The 18,614-nt window shown below is 43.9% G+C and overlaps 1 protein-coding gene across 23 annotated transcripts in view; it reads right to left on the reverse strand.

Moving 5' to 3' along the window:
• Positions 1-320: 320 nt before the first annotated feature.
• RBFOX1 (RNA binding fox-1 homolog 1) overlaps positions 321-18,614 on the reverse strand; it is a 1,003,674-nt gene continuing 985,380 nt past the window's right edge. For 15 of the 23 annotated variants that reach the window (XM_033166777.1, XM_033166788.1, XM_033166781.1 and 12 more), the window contains 2 exons: positions 5,036-5,111; positions 321-715 (listed from right to left, as the gene is read on the reverse strand). In XM_033166777.1, coding sequence (XP_033022668.1) covers positions 593-715; positions 5,036-5,111 — 199 coding nt within the window. In that variant the 3' untranslated portion in view covers positions 321-592. The remainder of the gene's footprint in view (positions 716-5,035; positions 5,112-18,614) is intronic. The other 8 variants (XM_033166793.1, XM_033166785.1, XM_033166787.1 and 5 more) reach the window with 4 other exon arrangements.

Below are 18,614 nucleotides of genomic sequence, written 5' to 3' on the forward strand. Positions count from 1 at the left end.
ACTTTACGATTTAATCGTGTTGGACCCCCCATCACCACCACCGTCTCAACTCTCCTCTTTTCCCTCCCCTTTTGAAACAAAAATAAATGTTAGATGCACAGGAGGGAGGGGGGGACCCTGATGTCACTTTAACACTCTTACAAAACAAGTGAGGAATCCTGATAGCTTAATATTCAGCATATATAATTCATTTACATGATATAGCAGTCTTGATTGTGGCCCCCAAACAGATTTTATTTTTATTTTATTTTTAAATTAGTTTCTAGCAGCTTTCTAGTTCAAACCACGACAATGAAATAAGAATAATTAATCATAATTAATCATAATATAATTTAATAATAATAACCTTCTACAGCCAGCAATTGAACTATGCAACGTTCGGGAAATGAAAAGACCCACAATATTAAAATACACAGAACAAAATATCTGAGGTATAAGATAAAAAAATGTAGATTTTTTTTCCTCCTTTTTATTTTTATTTTATTTTTTTAGAGTTGCTAAAATGATGCACTATGCAGTATTGCAATACCCAGGCCTCGGAAAGCTTCCTTTTTTCCCCCACATTGGAAGGGTTTTTTATGGGTTTTGTCATTTAGTATGGAGCAAAACGGCTGTATCCCCCTCGGTATATACTAGCCTGCAATGAAGAAAGAACGAGACCGACATCATCAGCATGGCTCCTAGTCTTGGCATCAGTCAAGGGTGCAAAAGCATTCTGAAACAAAGCAATTTGATGGGTTGTTTTTTAAACGTCTGCTTTTCTTCACAACGGGATTTGCAATGCTATTTTATTTTATTTTATTTTAATTGCAAGAAAGGTCCAGGACACACCACTCAAAGCTGTTCAAAACAGGTGCCAGCTGACCATTTAGTAAGTGAATCATCAGCTTATATGATGGGGCCATGCTTCTAAATACCAGTTGATGGAAACCACAGGAGGGGAGGGTGCTCTTGTGCTCAGGTCCTGCTAGCAGGTTTTCCATGGTGGCCATCTGGTTGCCCACTGTGAGAACAGGACGCTGGCATAAATGGGCCCATTGGCCTGACCTAGCAGAGCTCTTCTTAAGCTCTTGGGTCCTTAAGGGCCATGTCTCCATGGGTGAAGCATCTCTTCTTCATGCAAAAGGTCCCTGATTCAAACCCTGGCATCTCTAAGAGAGATCTTGTTCTGAAATCTTGGAGACTTGACGCCAAGGTGTTGTTGACAGTACTGAGCTAGGTGGACCAGTAATCTGACTTGGTATAAGGCAAAACCCGTGAATCAAGACTGGGGTCGAGTCCAGTGCTTGAACAGGAAGCTGCCTTAGACATAATGGGCTGGGTAGACTCAGTATAAGGCAGCTTGCTGTTGAGGAAGGGCCATAGGTCAGTGGGAGAGGCTTACATGCAGAAGGTCCCATGTTCAGGCAACTTGTCTAAAATTCTGGAGAGTCACCACCAGTCAGTGTAGACAATACAGTGGTACCTTGGTTCTCAAACGCCTTGGTACTCAAACACTTGGTTCTCAATGCTGAAAACCTGGAAGTAAGCATTCCGGTTCCAAATGTTCCTAGAAATTCCTAGAATTCCTAGAAATAGGAATGCTGTGTGTGTGCGGTGCCCTGCGATAGTTTTGCATTCATTGAAATGAAATAGGGTGTCATCTCACCCAGGGCCAGCTCAATACATCTTGCAGAAGCAAACAGGACTGGAAGTTAAAACTTAATTCAGCACTGTTGATGGGATAGGGTTCTCCACTGCACCTGAAAAAGCAAGCCAGATTACGGGGTCTAGAAAACCCCCCAATGCAGTAACTGGGCAGAGAAGTGGGGGTTAGAAGGATTAGATGGGAGAGTGCTGCTTGCCTAATGGTAGAACAAATCCCTGATCCCACTTCATCCCATCCCACTTTGAGGACTGGCCTCTAAAGACAACATTCTGCACTGAATACAAGTTGTTGGCTTCTGCTTAGGCAAATAATCTGAAAGATTTTAAGATCAGCATAATAACAATAATTTTAATAAGATAAGAGAAATTTATTGGGGGGAGAGGAGTGAAGAACCTGCCAACGCTAAGCTAGTTGTTTAGCTTAGTGTTATCTACACTGAGCAGCAATGGCTCTCCATGGGGTCTGAAAGACAGCAAGTCTTTCCCAGTTGTACCTTGAGATGCCAGAGGTTCAGCCTGGGACCTTTTATATCTACAGCATGTGCTTTACTACCAAGCTATGTGTCCTTTCCGCTATGCATGTGACTGTCACTAGTGCATGATGTACGGTATTTTTCGCTCCATAAGACGCATTTTTTCCTCCTAAAAAGTAAGGGGAAATGTCTGTGCGTCTTACGGAGCAAATGCACTGGGCGGCATTGGAAGCCCAGGGCTAGTGGGGAAGCCCCAGGTTGTAGAAACTGTCATATTTCACCTAAAGTAAAAAATGGAAGCTAATTTGGGGGGTTGTTCTTCATGTGAAACGCTGGAGAAATGGAAACAGAAGAATAAATCCTTCTCAGGTAGGTTCTGCAACTTTAATCTGTGCAAAATTATAAATAACAACAACAATAATAATGTTAATGTTGCCCGTTTGATACCAGGTGATTGGAAAGAACATAAGGAGATCCCTGCTGGATCAGGCCAGTGGCCCATCTAGTCCAGCATCCTGTTTTCACAGTGGCTAACAAGAAGCCTGTGGGAAACCTGCATGCAGGACCCAAACAAAAGAGCATTCTGTCCTCCTGAAGTTTCCAACAACTGGTATTCAGAAACATTACTGTCTCCAAAAACTGTGGCAAAAAACTAGAACTCCAAATGCTAGTATAAATAAAAAAAATTCCTTCCAGTAGCACCTTAGAGACCAACTAAGTTTGTTCTTGGTATGCGCTTTCGTGTGCATGCACACTCCTTCAGATACACTGAAACAGAAGTCACCAGACTCTTATATATAGTGAGAGGGTGGGGAGGGGTATTACTCAGAAGGGTGGTGAGAATGGGTGATTGGCTGATAGTTGTGGTAAATCACCCATTCCCACCACCCAATCCCACCAAGCCAATCACCCATTCTCACCACTCTTCTGAGTAATACCCCTCCCCACCCTCTCACTATATATAAGGGTCTGGTGACTTCTGTTTCAGTGTATCTGAAGAATTGTGCATGCACACGAAAGCTCATACCAAGAACAAACTTAGTTGGTCTCTAAGGTGCTACTGGAAGGATTTTTTTTATTTTGTTTTGACTACGGCAGACCAACACGGCTACCTACCTGTAGCCAATATAAATATTTCCTATAAATTACTCAGCTCTGCTATATTATATTTTAGGGTCTCTTTTGCGTAGTAAACACAAGTAGTTCATGCTACATGAAGGTACATCCATTTAAAAACAAAAAGCTGGGTGGATATAAATTTAGGTGATATAAATTTAGACTCAACCAGATCAAGAGACCTTGGCATGATTACAAGATGTCTGAGTTTCCATCCAATTACATTACTTTAACACTCCTGGAGAAAAGATTATTTGGGAAAGTTGTGAACAATTGCTAGAGAGATGCAAAAGACTGTCATTTTTTATTTTGTATTTTATCCATCATCTGTATGTGGGTATCACACATTCAGATAACTTATTTGCAGACCCTGGTGCATGTACAATTCGGCAACACACATTTGTATCATCTGCAACTGGATCCATTGTGCCTCATGTTCCCTGTTCAAAGATACGCACTCTCTTAAAGGCAGAAAAGGGGGAATGCCCTTCCAGATGATGTTGTTGTACTACAAATCCCATAACCCCTGACCATTGTTCATGCTGGCTTCTGGGGCTGCCAGGAGTTTGAGACGAACAGCATAAGAGTTGTAGGAGAAATTCAATTCAGTTCACATTTCATTGTAAAACTTCCTAATTCGCACATCCTGAAAGCGTATGTGAACAACAGTAATGTATGCTTGTGAGGGTGAGGCTGGGATCAAAGGGCGCATGGCTGCTGTGTCCTTCCCTTTCCGCCCTGCCTGCCCTGCAACACGTCCCTAAATGGGGATGAATCCATCTACATTCTGGATTATGAATAGACTATACTGCAGAGCAGAAGGGAAGGGTATGTATTAATATTGGGCACAGATACATCGAAAGTTGGGTGTGACTCCGTCTTGATTGAATCAAATGGACTCACAGTTTTCTGCAGTTAATTTTCATTCCACTGCTTTCCCATTGGTTGTGACTAACATATTGCTTGATTGCCCTGATTATCTTAATTTAAGATAAACATGGTTCCACATAACGCCCCAGGAGGGTTATTTTCTCCTAATGCAAAAGGCTAGCATTGCCCAACAAAATGTCTCCATGGGGTCTTTTTATGTGTACATTTCAGTTTCACATAAATCACCCTTCCTGTGGAGGGTGTGTGTGTGTGTGTGTGTGCGCGTGTGCCTGCGTGTGCCTGGTTAACTTTATGCAACAACATGAGAGGACCGCTGATGCTCTCCTATCCTCTACTCTTTTCAGTACAGCTATAATTTTAAATATTAACTCTAATAATAAGGGAGAGAAAATAGCAGGGATTCAGGCTGACTGACAGCAGAGGTCGGGAAATCTCAGTTTCAGCTCTTTATACTTATAATCACTGGTGTGACTTGAACCTTCAGGCAATGTAAATTCAAGGCAAAGATTGGGGGTAGGGGGGAGAAAAGAAAAGAAAAGAAAAGAAAAGAAAAGAAAAAGAATGGAGGCTACTGCTACTGTGAAGGCATTCAATTTGTGGTGTATTTAATTATCAAAATGACTAATTGTTCCATTAAGGGAAGTGCTCACCTATATATATATATATATATATATATATATATATCCTTATGTGTGCTACGTTGCCAAGAAATTAAGACATTTGTCAAGTTTACCGGGAAGGATTAATGTGGCATTTTAGCTGCCGTTAGCAGAAGAGACAAATTCAATTAAGGAAAAGTGAGAAGATGTCAACCATGCTAAGAACTGGAGAGAGGAGAGGAGGAGGGGAGGTTCGGGGCAGACTGGGAGGCAGAGAAGGGGGAGGGGAGTAGATAAATCAGCACTTACCACGGCACCAACGCCGTAGGTGGTTGCTGGAGCAAGTGTGTGGTGGTAGGGGTCTGCAGCATAAAGTCGTCCGTAACTAAAAAGAAAAGAAAAGAAAAAGCAGAGCCGAGGATTAATAAAAGAAAACCAAAGCAACCCCAGAGGTTAAAAAAGAAACGGAAAGGAATTGCAAAATGAATGCAATCAAACATTCCACTCTATCCAATTACACTGGAAATGAACTGACTCAGCACGTTATGGACGCAATATCCTCTGGGAAAATGGGTTCAGTTTACAAATGAAAAGGAGGAGGGGGGGAAATGGCTATAATTAGCTAACGAGATTGAATGCAAGGCAAATGGGCAGCCATGGCTGCAGAATAGGTAGGTGTGTTTTCAACTGAAGGGCCCTGGCACTAGTAGCGGTCCCCACCCTACCCCCTCAAGGAAGCCTTAGGTGATTCCCAAAAGCGTGATGGACATTAAGTAGAAAATAAATGGGATATATAAAATGTCAAAGAACAAAAGGTTCTCTTAAAGGTTTTTATAAAATGTGCCAAGCATCTGTTAAGAAGCAGTGTGCCTCTTCGGCCAACAATCCAGTGGCTACAGTGGCAGTGCAACTACTTCTTCTTCCTCCTCTTGTTGTTGTTTTTAATGGATGATAAATGCAACCAAGTGGGCAGAATTTGGTTTCTGAGTGGGAAGCAACTGAGCAAGGAGACCTTTCCTAGCATCCTCTTACATGACATCTGGAATACAGGGCAAAATGGTGGCGCACAAAGAAACATGCCACAGAGAACAGTGGTTCTTAATATGACAAAGAGTGACAGATCTACATATATGGCCACATGGAGAATTTTCTCCACTTGCCCTTTTTCAAATGCAAAGTTCAACCTGCTCATATTCTGATGCCATTGTACCTGGTGGTTTCTTATATTCACAAACCAAGCAGGGATGTGGAGACACAATGTATAATGCTTTCAGGTACAAGGGCCAATGCATACATGCTACCATGGGACAAGTAGGACATGGGGCTACCATCTCTTTTTGGCAACTGCCACATTATTTCCCCCCTTCTCGTTGCATGAATATAGGAACATAGGAAGCTGCATTATACCAAGTCAGACCTTTGGTCCATCTACCTCAGTAGCACTGTATTCCCTAACTGACAGTACCCGATCTCCAGGGTTTCAGAATGGATACATTCCCATTCCTACCTAGAGATGCTAAGGATTGAACATGGTACCCTTTTGTGTGCAAAGCAGATGCTCTACCATTGAGCTATGGAGATGCTACCTATAGCCAACAGGTGGCAGTGTTTCCATGGAGTCGCCCACCTAACTTTTTGCCATTGTTGATTCTGTTTAGCCAGTAAGTTTCATCTGCATAGCAACACCCCGAGTTAAGGGAAGCTGCCTTTTCACCAGATCAGGCACTTGGTCCTATCTCAGTGTTGTTTATGTGGTGTCAAGGGGTGCAGCAGCTATAGTGTGATGAGAATGTATGAAACGTGCCAAATTTTCACTCAGTAAATAAAAAACTAGGAAGAATATTACGCATGTGAAGTTTCAAGTCATTCCGGTTCACCTTCTTTATTGCACCTGGTTTACTCCCTGGGTGTACCTGCTTCTTCCTCTAATTTGCAGCTTTGAAGCCATTTAAAAAACAACAACAACAACAACAGGCAACCATGGACTTCTGCCTCTGGTAACCCCATCCAATCAAGGAAAATGCATGTTATCATGAAGTTAAATCAGATAGTGGACGAGGGAAAACTATATTTACTCTCAAAAGGCTTTCTGAGGTTGCCATGTAGCCAATCAGATATGGATACAGGATGATGCCACTAAGCCAAGTCAGAGTGAGGGTAATATTTCAATCCCCAAATATGAGGGGACTGTGTGTGTGTGTGTGTGTGTGTGTGTGTGTGTGTGAAATTCACCCCTTTCCCATTTTGTATCTGCCTTGCTTCACACACCTAGAGTAATCCTATAGCTAACAATGTTGAGATTACTTCTGCAGGTGCTTTACCAAGAGCTTCTTTTTAAAACAAAGCACTGCAATGTTTCGGATTCAGCCTGAAGTGCGAAAAGGTTATTCATTGCAAATGGTTTTGCTTTTACAAAGTCCAAAGAGAAATGTTGTTACTGTGGTCTATACAAAATGGAAAGCATTTATCTTGTCATAAATCTTGACTGATGAGTTTCTCACTTTGGCAGAAGTTGCTCTGACAAATTAGGACCAAATAATACTGGTGTTTTTGTGCAGCGGCAATGAATGTATCTCTTTGTTTAGCAATTTAAAAGGCAGCTGCGGCGGAGGGGGCACAAAACATGATTAGCCTTTTCCCCAACAATGTAGATTGAAACATGTGATGCATTTGAGGGTTTTCGCCACAGGAAGACTAGGTGCATGTGCTGTGCAACATTTAATTCTTTATTGTTGTTGTTGTTGTTGTTATTATTATTATTATTATTATATTTTATTATACACTTATTTATACCCTGCCTTTCTGCCTGATGGGACTCAAAGCAGCTTACATATAAAAGCAAGAATCACTAAAACCATAGAAAAAGCAATAATTAATAAAACAAACATTCATATAATTAAAACTATATATATTTATAAAAGCAAACAAATGATTATAGTAAAAAGAGCAGTGAGTTCCCAAAAGTCTGTTGGAAGAAGAAGGTCTTCACTTGCCAACAGAAGGACCACATAGAGGGGACCTGTCTAGCTTCTCCAGGAAGGGAATTCCAAAGTCTGGGAGCAGGCAATGAGAATTTAGCTCTTGTTCGTTATCAAATTGCACCCCCACCCCCACACACTCAAAGACTCTGGGTTATATCCAACTAAGAGTAGATCCACTGAAATGAATGGTCCTAAATTAGAATAGAATAGAATAGAATAGAATAGAATAGAATAGAATAGAACAATAATTTATCGGCCAAGTACATTTTTCAATATACTTGGAATTTGCTTTGGCTACATTACAATGTAAAATACATTATACAAACAATAGTAATTTACAGAGCAAGAGCTGAGGCTGCCCTTCTCGGCGCCTCTTAAGCTGTGTTGGTGAGTGCAGGCCCGCCTCCTAAGCCCGATGGAGTTGGCTGGAGTAGGGAGCGGTCTTCCCAGACACTCACAGCAACAGCAGCAGCAGCAGTGATGTGTCCATTAACTTCAATAGGTCTATTCTTAAGTAGGACTAGATGCTATGCTTGTTTTAATTATTCAGATAGTAGAATAATGTGGGGACCTGCAACTAAATGTTGCAATGTGGAGAGTTTGGAGCTCCACTCTCTTCCCAAATACGCCACTCCTTTACCCTTCCTAGAACCTCCCTGCCCCCCACCCTCACCACCACTCATCTGTCAGACAGCAGTCTGTGGCTACTCAGCATCCTCGGTTCTCATTGAGATGCTTTGGGGATACCCTCGCTTAGGTTCCCCCCCATCTTTTCTTTTTCATTTCTGAAAAACTTAACAGGATTCCACCCCCCCAAAACTGTGCTTATAATTGATTGATTGATTGAAAAGATGAATAGCACACTTTGCCAGAAGAAGAAAATCTTCAGAAAGTGGTTTGTAAAATGACTGCCTGGACATGTTGAATAAAGTATAGTTTACAACCATTAATTCATTTCCTAATTCATATTTTCTATGTAATATGCCAGCATTTACCCAACATACACTATCAGAGACAAACCACAGACCTTCTATAATACATTTCCTGCATGTGTGAGTGCATGTTGTTGTTAGTGTATGTGGTATTTGGCGAGGGGAATCAACTCTGGTGGGGGGGGCACTGTGGTCTCACCTGGGGCTCCTAGAAGCTGTCAGCATGCAACACCAGCCATACCACAGAAACTGCTTTGACAGACCGGCTAAACCAGATGGGAGTAGCCAACGGGTCTCAAACCTTGGATTGTTTCATTGGGTTGTTTTTGTTTTTATTATGTATTGTGTGTTTTAATATTGTGCTTTTATATTGTAACTGCCCTGAGACATGCGGGTATAGGGCAGTATACAAATCTGGTTTGTCAGAAGCGGCTTAGTCATGCTGGCCACATGATGTGGAAGCTGTATGCCAGCTCCCTCAGCAAGTAAAGTGAGATAAGCATGGCAATCCCACAGTCATCCGTGACTGGACCTAATGGTCACGGGTCCCTTGTACCCTTTTACAATAGTAATAAAAATAATTGGTGAGTTAGGGACGTCCCCTGAATGAAAAGACAGGCTCTGGCAGATTGAGTGGATGAGACCAATACTAAGTCCAACAGTCCAGAAGGCAGTTTCTGCACATGCTGCATAGGGAAGTGAGGGGCAGATGGGGCTCATCAACCTGGGAAGGGAGACCATCTAGGAGAAGGAAAACTGGCCCTAAACCTCCTCATCCTTGCGGGAGAAGAGGCTAAGGAGTAAACTCTATACAACTCTATGCAACTCCTACCTAAGATGGTAGGATGGCACCTTGTATGCCACTTTCTAGCAGCTTTTGCAGCCAGACTGGTACACTGTTTCCTTTGGACAGCATCATTGAGGCTGAGAGGGGTGGGATCTTGTATCTGGGCAGCCCAGGACCTCCATACACACTGGTCAGACTTGTGTCCTGAGAAGGTCACTTTGGTGATACTAATGCAGCAGATTGACTTTATCCTCAGAGGTGCACTCCATTTTCTCAAGACAGATGGATGCCAAAAATAACATCCAGCACTATACTACTACTACTACTACTATACCTCATTGCCAGAACTGGCTTTAAGGGGGTTACAGATATTAAAATGAGTGTGCACTTGTTATGAAAAAGGACAAAATAAATAAAATAAATGAGCTCAAGCAGGAATCCAAACAAATGAGTTCGAAATGAAAATGAAACAAGCTTCTTTCTTCACTGTTTCTATTAGGATGCAATAGAGGTAATTACAGGTGTAACTACAGCACAAGTAAGAGAAAGGCTAAAGGGACTGGGAAGAGGAATAGTAGTTGAAATGGACAGACAGAAAATTGATGTCTACCAAATGGTGACACAGTGTTCTCTCTCTCCTTCAAATTTGACACGGCTGGTTGTTTGCAGTGGGAGTAGAAAGCCTAAACATTTCATCCTAATAACCACAAAAGTTACACACAGGAGAAATATAACTGGATTTCACATTGAAAGCAATGGGGGTCTTAAGGGATGTCTGCCTTTTTGAAATTGCCTCAAAAACAAGGATCCTTTCCAGTTTCTTTGAAACTTGGCAGTTCTCCTGCTTTGAGCAGTAGAATGTCTGAAGGTCTCAGGCCATGTGGGTGGCAAACACGGAATTTACAGGCATCCGGAGGCTGGTTGGGTCCCTCGGTGACATTAGTGAAAAATGAAAAGAAATGGGGATGGTGAAAACGAATGGACTAACTTTGAATCACTCGTTAAAATAAATAGAAAACAAATGAATGGAGAGCTAAAGCAAATAAGACTTTTAATGGTGGATATGAATGAAGCAACTAAATCCCACTTATTTCCTTTATCCACTAGCAGATTTCTAAGATGTACTTTGAGGTACAAGTTGATTCCTGCCTGGCCCTAAAATAGGTAGGTAGACATTACAAAACAGCTTTTCATATGTCTCCAAAGACAGTCTTCTGTGAAAGCAAAGTTATACATGGGTGGCATTCCTAAATTAAAACACCATGGAATAATAATAATAATAATAATAATAATAATAATAATAATAATAATAAATTCAATTATTTAATGAACACAGAGAACACAGAATTATACATAAACTGAGGCCAGAACTGACATTTTTCTTATTGCACACTTGGAACTCTACTAACTTCACAGGTGCACCATTCATTTTAGGTGGGGGTCCTACACCTCTGTTTCTTAGATGGTTTGGGCCCACTTGAGTGGCAAAGTAAACCACACAAGAAAGACTGAAGCAAGGCATTATGGGGTTTTCTTTGGGCCAATCAGCATAGGCCAAAATCTATGCTGTATGCAAGTGCTGCTCTTATGAGCCAATATTGCAACCCTTCCACCTACCCACACTTGGTAAAATGTTGCCATACCTGGGGATGGGGAAGGGAGAGGTAGAGGTAGAGAAGGATTTTTTTGTGGTACCATATGATTGGCTGTCAGGGCATCGTTTTTCTCACACCCTTCACCACTGTATACATCTGGGATGTGGTACTATAGATCTGGCGGACTGGTTGGGTGGGAGATTGCATAGCTCACCCATGCATGAGGGACACCTGACCAAATATCTCCCATCGGTGACTGCATCCCCACCTGTGATTCAGGCCAAATTCTGACAGCAGCTCAATGCCTTCTCCAAAATGAACATGGCAAATCCATCAAATGGGTCACTTCATTGGGCTCTACCAGCAAAGAGCTGCTGCTGGACTGATTCGCTTGCTGCTTTTAAAGAGAACGCTCCCCTCTTGGTGTAGTACAAGAGGGTCAAACTCTTCATGAAGAAACCTAAGCATCAGCATATGCAGGGAGAGATTTCCAAACAACAGCCGTGTAGATATTATCTGAGAATATATATTGAGTCCTCCCCCCTTTCATGTGATGAATAAACTTTATTTTTCTTCCTCAGGGTGACCTCTGCCTTCAGAATATGATGGTTTTATTATGATTAATAAATTTCATTTCCACAGAGGAAAAGGAACAGTGTCAGCTTAAACGGAGAGCATGCAGGCTCCCTTCTTTTTAAATGCTAATTTCAAAATGCACCCTTACATGACACAAAAATTGAAACGCTCACGAGGGTTAGCCCTCTGGATGCAGCTACCCCTATCAAAGGGATGCCAGGGCAGGAAACACGCTAGGGGTGTTCAGATGTCACATTCAGTGTGTGTACAACAGGTATACATGTGTACACAAACAGTTGAGATGCGCAAAGCGGCAAGTGTACACTCTTGTATGCAAACACTTGTACACATGTGAAGATAGCTTGTACCTGTTGTTAGCTGCCACCATTTCCATGTTCAGTCCTCAGTGGCATCTCTAAGTAAAGCTAGGAATGTCCCTTGCCTGAAACCCTGGAGAGCAACTGCCAGTCAGTGTCGGCAATACTGAATTGGATGGACTCAATGGTCTGACTCAGCATCAGGTAGCTTCCTTGGCTCCTATTAACTTCCACTTCCTAGCTGCAGCATTTGATGCTGAAGCTCACTCAGCATGTGGTTTCTTTTCATCCTCATATGGCTAAGAAATTAGGCATGAAAGCATGTAAGCAAGATTTCAGAAGCCAAAGAGGGCAACAGCTGGATTTTTGTCAGGCAAGGGAGTGCTCTGTGCATCTTCTTTCTTTCTTGGATTTACACTGTTGTATAATGTGTGAGAGCTGCAGGATTCACTCCCCACTTTGTGCACACTAGTTGTTGTGCAATTGTTATTTTTCTTTTTTTTCAGAACTGGACCCAATCTGGTTCTCATCCAGTGCAACAACTTGTGGCCCTGGATGGTGATGTACTTCCTTATAGAAATGGGTAACCAAATCAGTTCAGTGGGGCTCAGGTGTGAATCATGATGTGGACATAAATGCATTTGAGCATCTTCATCTGCACATGTTGTGTGTATGTGGAAAGTGGCCTATGCAAATGGATTGATGGAGTGAGGCCTTTGAATACAAAGCATCTCTCTAGTGGTCTGCACTTTGTAGCTTTCTTGGGTACCTAACTTTCCCAAAATAGTAATTAAAAAACACAATTTCCTCAGCTGGGCTGTTGCAGTGTATCTTTTTCCTATTGTTGCACTCAGAGGAAGGGAACATGTTTCTGTCATGTTTCAGTCTTTTAATTAAGGCAGCTCACTTGAACTAAGAACATAACATAAGTAGAAGTGGATAGAAAAAGTTTTCCCCTCCCTCTCATAACACTAGAACCTAGGGAGATGCAATGAAGTTGAATGTTGGAAGATTCAGGACAGAGGAAAGTAAGTGATTCTTTGTGCAATGCATAGTTAAACTATGGGACTTGCTCCTACAGAAGGCAGTGATGCCCACCAACTTGGATGACTTTAAGAGGATTAGACAAATTCATGGAGGACAAGGCTATCAGTGACTCCTAGCCCCAGTGGCTATGGTCTGTCTTGGTAGCTGGAGCCAATAATGCTTCTGAGTATCAGTTGCTGGAAACTGGAGGAGAGGAGAATGTTCTTTTGCTTGAGTCCTGCATGCAGGTTTCCCACAGGCATCTGGTTGGCCATTATGAGATGCTGAACTAGATGGGCCATTGGCCTGATCCAGTTGGCTCTCCTTATGCTTCTATGGGACAGAACATTGGAAATACATGTTTCAAACTGTATTTGTTGTGACATTTCCCTCTCTTGCCTAAGTATGAGTTTGTAACAGTGTAGGGTTGCTACTTGTGGCTCAGGAAGCCAAACACAGATCAGCCTGTCAGGTGCATGGTACCTAAATCACGTCCATTTTTGGAGTCCCATTAAAGCAAGAAAAAAGCCACCGGTGACCCTCTGCCAAGTGAAGAACTCATAGGGACATGAGAACAAAGGAAACGGCCTTATAGTGAGCCAGACCATTGGTCCGTCTAGCGCAGTATTGCTGACACTGACTGGCAGAGGCTCTCTTGGGTTTCAGGCAGGGAATCTTCATGATCCCTACCCAGAGATGCTGGGGTCTGAACTAGAGAAACCGGGATGCTAAGCAGGTGCTCTACCACTGAACTATGGCCCTTCCAACTATGACTCTACTGTAGGCATTCAACACACACACACACACACACTTACTTCAATCTTCTATCTCTGCTGAAGCATTTTGTGCTTTCTGTATAGCTGGGGAAATGGCATAATCCTAGGATTACTTGCACACTCCATTGCTCATGCATGCGCTTACAGAGACCCGCACACATGCTTGAGTGTGGCACAAACAGAGATAATTCTCTCCCCCCCCCCTCTCTCTATATATATATGCCCTGCTTTGTTATCAATGGACGTTTGGAGTGCAACCCCTTCCATTTACAAATTGCAGAACCCCGGCCTGCCTTAATCTTGTCAAGTTGTCACGTTTGACTAGCCATGCAGACTGACCTAGAACTGCGAGCGCAAGAAAGGCAAGCTGTCAAAGAGATAATGACAAAGATGCCAGAAGGGTTTGCCAGTGTTTCTCGCTGAGCGAGAGGGAAAGGATTAATCAAACTTTAGCTATGCAAGGGGAGAGGATAATCCAAGTGTCGACTGGTGGCTGTCCCTGCCGTTGTGCCTCTTACCCTAACAGCTAACCTGCAGTAGTTGGACTGGGAGGTGGGGGTGGGGGGTGGGGGGAGAGATAAAGAAGAAGCCAAGGCCCATGAAAGGCATACACCACTATGGACTACAGCAATAGAAAGATGCTTTAAAAGGGCCAGACAGTATAAAGGATAGTTGGATATATTGGGGGGATTTAATTGTCCACCATAGCACAATAGAGGAGGGGTTGCCAGCATAGGGGTTGTCCATACTTCCACTTGTCCCATGCCTAGAAAGCTTGGGTCTGAGTGGTTTCCCCTTTGCCTCACTCCTTTCCGACTCCCAGAGCTAAACAGAACAACTGTCTATCCGCAGAAAACCCAATAGCCATTTGCTCCGATTGTGTGCTAAAAAATGGTTTCCCCCCATTCTTGAAGTGGCTGAGACTGGGACAAGTTAGTAGCAAGGTCAGAGGCATGTTGTTCCACCAACAGAAGCAACATCACAAATCCAGAGCCTTTGCTGGACGGCTTGATCAGGCTATGTTCAGGCATAGGTGACTTCAAGGCTGGATTACTGCAATGCACTCTATGCGGGGCTTCCCTTGCGTTTGGACTGGAAAATGCAGTTAGCGCAGAACACTGCAGCACGGTGGCTGGCAGGAGTGAGACATTGTCAGCATATAAGAGAGTTCTGCTCAGAGATCTGCATTGGCTGCCAATTTGTTGCTGGGCCATACTCAAGTTGTTAATAATATGTAAGGCCCTTAACCGCTTGGGGCCAGTTTACTTACCCCATATATAACCACTCTGATCTGTGGAACTGGGACTTTTACAGGCACTACAAAATGTTCATGCTGCACTTGGAAGTAACTGATCTAGTGTGGCAGCTGCTACAATCTGGAACTCCCTGCCTATTGACATTAGGCAGGCACTTTCCCTGTATCTTAAAAACCACTTCTGCTGAGGCTAGCATATCCATGCATGTAAAGCTGACATGTATTTTAATCAGTAATTTTAGAGTTCTAGCCATAGTTAGTTCTATTCAGAGCAGACCCACGGAAATTAATGAACATGACTGACCAAGGTTTATTGAAGTCAGTGGATCAACTCTGAGTTACAAGTTTGCCAAATACTACATAATAATAATAATAATAATAATAATAATAATAATAATAATAATAATAATACCATATTTTCTGGGCGTATAAGACGACCCCCAACTTTTCCAGTTAAAATATAGAGTTTGAGATATACTCGACCACAGATTCCCCACCCGGCGTATAAGACGACCCCTGACTTTTGAGAAGATTTTCCTGTATTAAAAAGTAGTCTTATATGCCAGATATACAGTATTATTATTATTTCTACCCCACACATCTGGCTGGGTTTCCCAGCCACTCTGGGTGGCTTCCAACAAAAGATTAAAAATACATTAAAACATCAGTCATTAAAAACTTCCCTACACAGGGCTGCTTTCAGATGCCTTATAAATGTCAGATAGCTGTTTATTTCTTTGACAACTGATGGGAGGGCGTTCCACAGGGCAGGTGCCACTACCGAGAAGGCCCTCTGCCTGCTTCCCTGTAGCTTCACTTCTTGCAGTGAGGGAACTGCCAGAAGGCCCTCAGCGCTGGACCTCAGTGTCCGGGTTGAACGATGGTGGGGACGCTCCTTCGGGTATACTGGGCCGAGGCCATTTAGGGCTTTAAAGGTCAGCACCTACATTTTGAATTGTGCTCGGAAACGTACTGGGAGCCACTGTAGGTCTTTCAATCCCTAGCTTATAATGTATACTTTTGTCAATTTTTTTCATTTCCACTTTTCATAAGCTTATTTTTAACATTTGTTTTCTACTGACAATTTCTAACATTTATTCTTTGTAAACTTCTTAGAGGCCTTATTTGCAGTAAAATGGTATGCAAATGTTGTTGAATAATTAGGTAAAATAAACTGCATGGCTCTGCCTTTGCTGCTGTCCTACCCTACTGCAAACTTGTCCAGCTAAGCAGCTACGATCTTGGTGTGGGAGGACTCTGCCCCATCCACACACCCAATTACTGGAGAGCTCATTACCACTACAAGGTCCTCTTTGGTCTAAAGCAGGGGTCTGCAACCTTTAAGACAAGAAGAGCCACTTGGACCCATTTCCAAAGGGGGAAAAAAAAACCTGGGAGCCGCAAAACCATTGCGACATTTAAAACAAATATAACACTGCATATATTGTTTCTTATCTTAATGCTATATATACAGGATCGTGCAGTCAGCTGCTATAGCTGCTATATCAATGAAAAATATGAGCATGTCTGATCTGTGACTTTTGATGGCTAGTCCCAGTTATTATTCTCTAATGAGGGGAGAGAGATGCACCCCATATGGTCCCAAATGCATGTATGCTTTGCTGCTTTTGATGCCCCAAATACAACCCTCTCGTATTCTGAGCAAGCTTGGGTGTTGAATGAAGTCAAGGTGTGCATGTAGGGGTGTGTGTGTGTGTGTTTGTTTTGAATCAAATAAAGGGGGTGTTGAATAAACTCAGGGGGTGTGTATGTGTGTTGAATCAAGTCAAGGTGTGTGCGTGTGTGTACGGGGGTGTATGGGTGTTCTCCCAGGCTCCCTTTAAAAAAACGGGGATAAGCCGCTCTGAAGGGGCACCATGCACCCCTTCACAACGGCTCATCCCCGCTTGCTTTGAATGGAGCTGGGGAGGAGGGGTGAGCTTTCACCCCTGTCCCCAGCTCCCTTCAAAGCAAGCGGGATGAGCACAGGGCGTGGGGTGGTGGAGAAAGCAGCATCCCGGCTGCTTTCTCCACCACCCCGCGCCCAGCCGCCGATCCCAAAAGCCTGCTTTTGAGATCGGCGGGAGGGCGCAGAGTGGAGAAAGCAGCCGGGATGCAGCTCTCTCCACCCTGCGCCCAGCCGCGGATCCCATTTTGGGATCGGCACACAGGGCGAGGGGTGGAGAAAGGTGCATCCCGGATGCTTTCTCCACCCCGCGCCCTGCTGCCGATCCCAAAAGCCTGCTTTTGAGATCGGCGGGAGGGCGCAGAGTGGAGAAAGCAGCTGGGATGCAGCTCTTTCCACCCTGCGCCCAGCCGCGGATCCCATTTTGGGATCGGCACACAGGGCGAGGGGTGGAGAGAGCTGCATCCCGGCTGCTTTCTCCACCCCGCGCCCTGCTGCCGATCCCAAAAGCCTGCTTTTGAGATCGGCGGGAGGGCGCAGAGTGGAGAAAGCAGCCGGGATGCAGCTCTTTCCACCCTGCGCCCAGCCGCGGATCCCATTTTGGGATCGGCACACAGGGCGAGGGGTGGAGAGAGCTGCATCCCGGCTGCTTTCTCCACCCCGCGCCCTGCTGCCGATCCCACAAGCCTGCTTTTGAGATCGGCGGGAGGGCGCAGAGTGGAGAAAGCAGCCGGGATGCTGCTTTCTCCACCACTCCGCGCCCTGCTGCCGATCCCAAAAGCCAGGCAGGGGGGCGCAGGCGGGCCACAGGCGCAGCGCCCCCCACCATTTCCCCGCCCCGGAGCCGCGGCAAAGCTCTAAAAGAGCCACATGCGGCTCCGGAGCCGCGCCTTCCCGACCCCCGGTCTAAAGCATTACATAAATATGCCAAGTAAATAAAAACCTGAACATTAGTTGAATAGGATTCTTAGGCAGATCTACATTCATGGTTTTTAACGTTAAGGAAGGGTTAAGGGATGGTTTTCATAATGTACCATATTTTTCTGTGTATAAAACGTGGTTTTTTTACTCTAAAATAATGTTTAAAATAGTGGGTCGTCTTATGCATGGGTAGTGCAGGGGGGGGACGGGAGATTGGTTGCAGCAGTGAGCAGGAGCTTGTCTACAGAGATTGGGCGGGTGATTGGTGGCGGTGAGCAGGCAGACGGTTGGTGGCATTAACGACGCATGTGATTGTCAGCGTTTGTCAGTCGTGTGAGTTATATTCGCATTCCCCCACCAAAAAAAGCTCAAGAACTCTGGGCAATCCTCCCCCCAAAAAGCTCAACAACTCTGGGCCATCTCCCCCCCCCCCTTTCTTAAATTGGAGTCCCCATGCACGGAGGCATGTTATACACGGAAAAATACGGTACGTCCTACTTTTAACGTTCATAATGTTGACACCAGAGGGCGCTGCGGAGCAACCAGCAGTAGGGAGACAGTACAGTGGTGCCTCTGGTTACGTACTTAATTCGTTCTGGAGGTCCGTTCTTAACCTGAAACTGTTCTTAACCTGAAGCACCACTTTAGCTAATGGGACCTCCTGCTGCCGTTGCGCCGCCAGAGCACAATTTCTGTTTTTATCCTGAAGCAAAGTTCTTAACCTGAAGTGTTATTTCTGGGTTAGTGGAGTATGTAACCTGAAGCATATGTAACCCAAGGTACCACTGTATTTTGATGGGGAAAAAACAAAGGTAA

Source organism: Lacerta agilis, chromosome 13, assembly GCF_009819535.1.
Source record: "Lacerta agilis isolate rLacAgi1 chromosome 13, rLacAgi1.pri, whole genome shotgun sequence".
Taxonomy (NCBI): domain Eukaryota; kingdom Metazoa; phylum Chordata; class Lepidosauria; order Squamata; family Lacertidae; genus Lacerta; species Lacerta agilis.